Here is a 2,039-nt window from a genome sequence, read left to right on the forward strand (position 1 = left end):
AGAGATTTATATATATATTAGTAAATTTGTGTATTTCTGTTTGTACGTATACGTGTACGTACATCTACATACAATCATATTCGTATTCATATTCATATATATATATATATATGGGTATATGACCTAAGTATACATACCTTGACACATTTCTCAATAGCACAGACACCACTTAGACAATACCTGCAGCTCGTGTTGACGTATGCTACTGACGCTTTCGTGTATACAGCACAACACAACCTCGAACATACCTGGACGCTGGCACATGCAGTCTGGACAATAGCGCTCGCCATCGACCTCTTTGAACTGATTGTTCATGAAGGGCTTTCCGCACTCCTCATCCGCACACACACAGCCGGGACAATACTTTTTGCCATCGACCGTCTTAGCTGCGTCTCCGGGGATTTGGTCACACTCAGGGCGTTGGCATACGCAGTCAGGACAGAACCGTAGGCCGTCGACCTCCTTGAACCTGCAGGCAGTGTAGATGTATGGAATGAGAGTGTCTGATTAGTCTGGACATGGTGTCGGCATGGGTCGAACAGGTGATGGGGCAGCCGTAGATAGCTACACTGATATAGACATGCTTTCCCACATACATACTATAGCTGTGTAATACCTTCCCACACACATAATTGTCACTCACGCCTCCGTGTAAGTCGTGACACACACAGGTGGTATATAACACGCAACTTAATGACTCATCCTACATGACTAATCATGAAACATACAGATGGTGGGACAGTACGTGTGACTTGCAATTCAACGGACGTGTCACAAGTGTATCAAAGATTCATACATACACACTTACACTATTAATCTATCATTGACACTACTGTACAAGCTATTTGTGATATTATATTCTACTCAGATACTGTAAACCGCAGTCCAGGCGCATACCACCAAGTCTACAAACACACACACAAACCTACCTGTCATTCACGAAAGGCTTGCCACACGACTTGTCCTGACACACACAGGCAGCAGGACAGTACTTGTGGCCGTTCACAACCGCGGGCGTGCTGCCAGTGTATTTGCCACACTCAACTCGTTGACATGCACAGTCAGGGCAGTATTTGTTGCCTTCGTTATCAGATACATATTTTTCCCCTGCGGGAGAGTAGAGGTTTTCCGGTTTTAGGGTTTAGGAATTTATGAAGTAAGGGTCGCAGGGATTGTGCTCAGTTCATGTAGATACATCTCGTGCATGGAGACTTCTATCTACACCCTAAAACCCTTATGCACGCAGTATGCACCTACGACTGCAGTAAAATAACATATATTTATCCTTGTTCTCGTTAATCAACACGACCTACGAAGTAGTGCCATGAGAAAGAACATCTCACAGCTAACCCACGAATGTTGGTATATTGTCTGCTCAACCAATATACACAACACTCGTTAGTACATATTTGCACAATCACCTACCGACACAAACGCTGGCCATCCTTCAGATTCTCACGAAACAACGGCTTGTTATCTTTTCCGGGAATTGCCTCCTGCAAGACTGCCTCTATCCAGGTGCGTGATTCATTGCATGCCAGGTCCAGATCGAATGCAGATTCATCGGTAAAACTATCTCTGACCTCACCATCGTCCCCATCAGGGGTGGGATGTGCTACTTGTTGTTTGGCCAACATGTTGTGGTTATTCCGAGGATATCAAGTACCGTTACAAACTGCGTAAATGAGAGTTGAGAAGCAGAGCTATATTGGATTTGCGAGAAGAACTTATTGTTTTGTATTCGCTTATAGCTATGTTTAATACTTTGTCAATTCCGTCGTGGTACAAAACTATGCGCCATTGGTTTTAAAACACCCTCCCGATGAGAGGTCTACCGCATGACTCCGCGAATAGAGGTTGTTGGGTTCGGCCGCTCATACAGGTGTAAGATAGAGAGCGTATCCGCAAATCTATTTCGCAGGCGACCAAGGATTTCTGTCCGCGAAAATGCATCGTGATATACTCGAATCTTGGTCGTAAACTAACATCATAAATAAATATATATTTTACTAGGATTATACTTTTTAGAATAGAATAGT

At 43.8% G+C, this 2,039-nt stretch overlaps 1 protein-coding gene across 1 annotated transcript; it reads right to left on the reverse strand.

Moving 5' to 3' along the window:
• Positions 1–248: 248 nt before the first annotated feature.
• SARC_13819 (hypothetical protein) lies at positions 249–1,837 on the reverse strand (the record flags this gene model as incomplete). Its single annotated transcript, XM_014292049.1, has 3 exons — positions 1,426–1,837; positions 930–1,107; positions 249–469 (listed from the first exon to the last, which is right to left on the reverse strand). Coding segments are annotated over exons 1-3 (418 nt in total), but the record flags the coding sequence as incomplete, so codon positions are not given.
• Between the last annotated feature and the right edge of the window lie 202 nt (positions 1,838–2,039).

Source organism: Sphaeroforma arctica (genome assembly GCF_001186125.1).
Source record: "Sphaeroforma arctica JP610 unplaced genomic scaffold supercont1.3782, whole genome shotgun sequence".
NCBI lineage: Eukaryota > Ichthyosporea > Ichthyophonida > Sphaeroforma > Sphaeroforma arctica.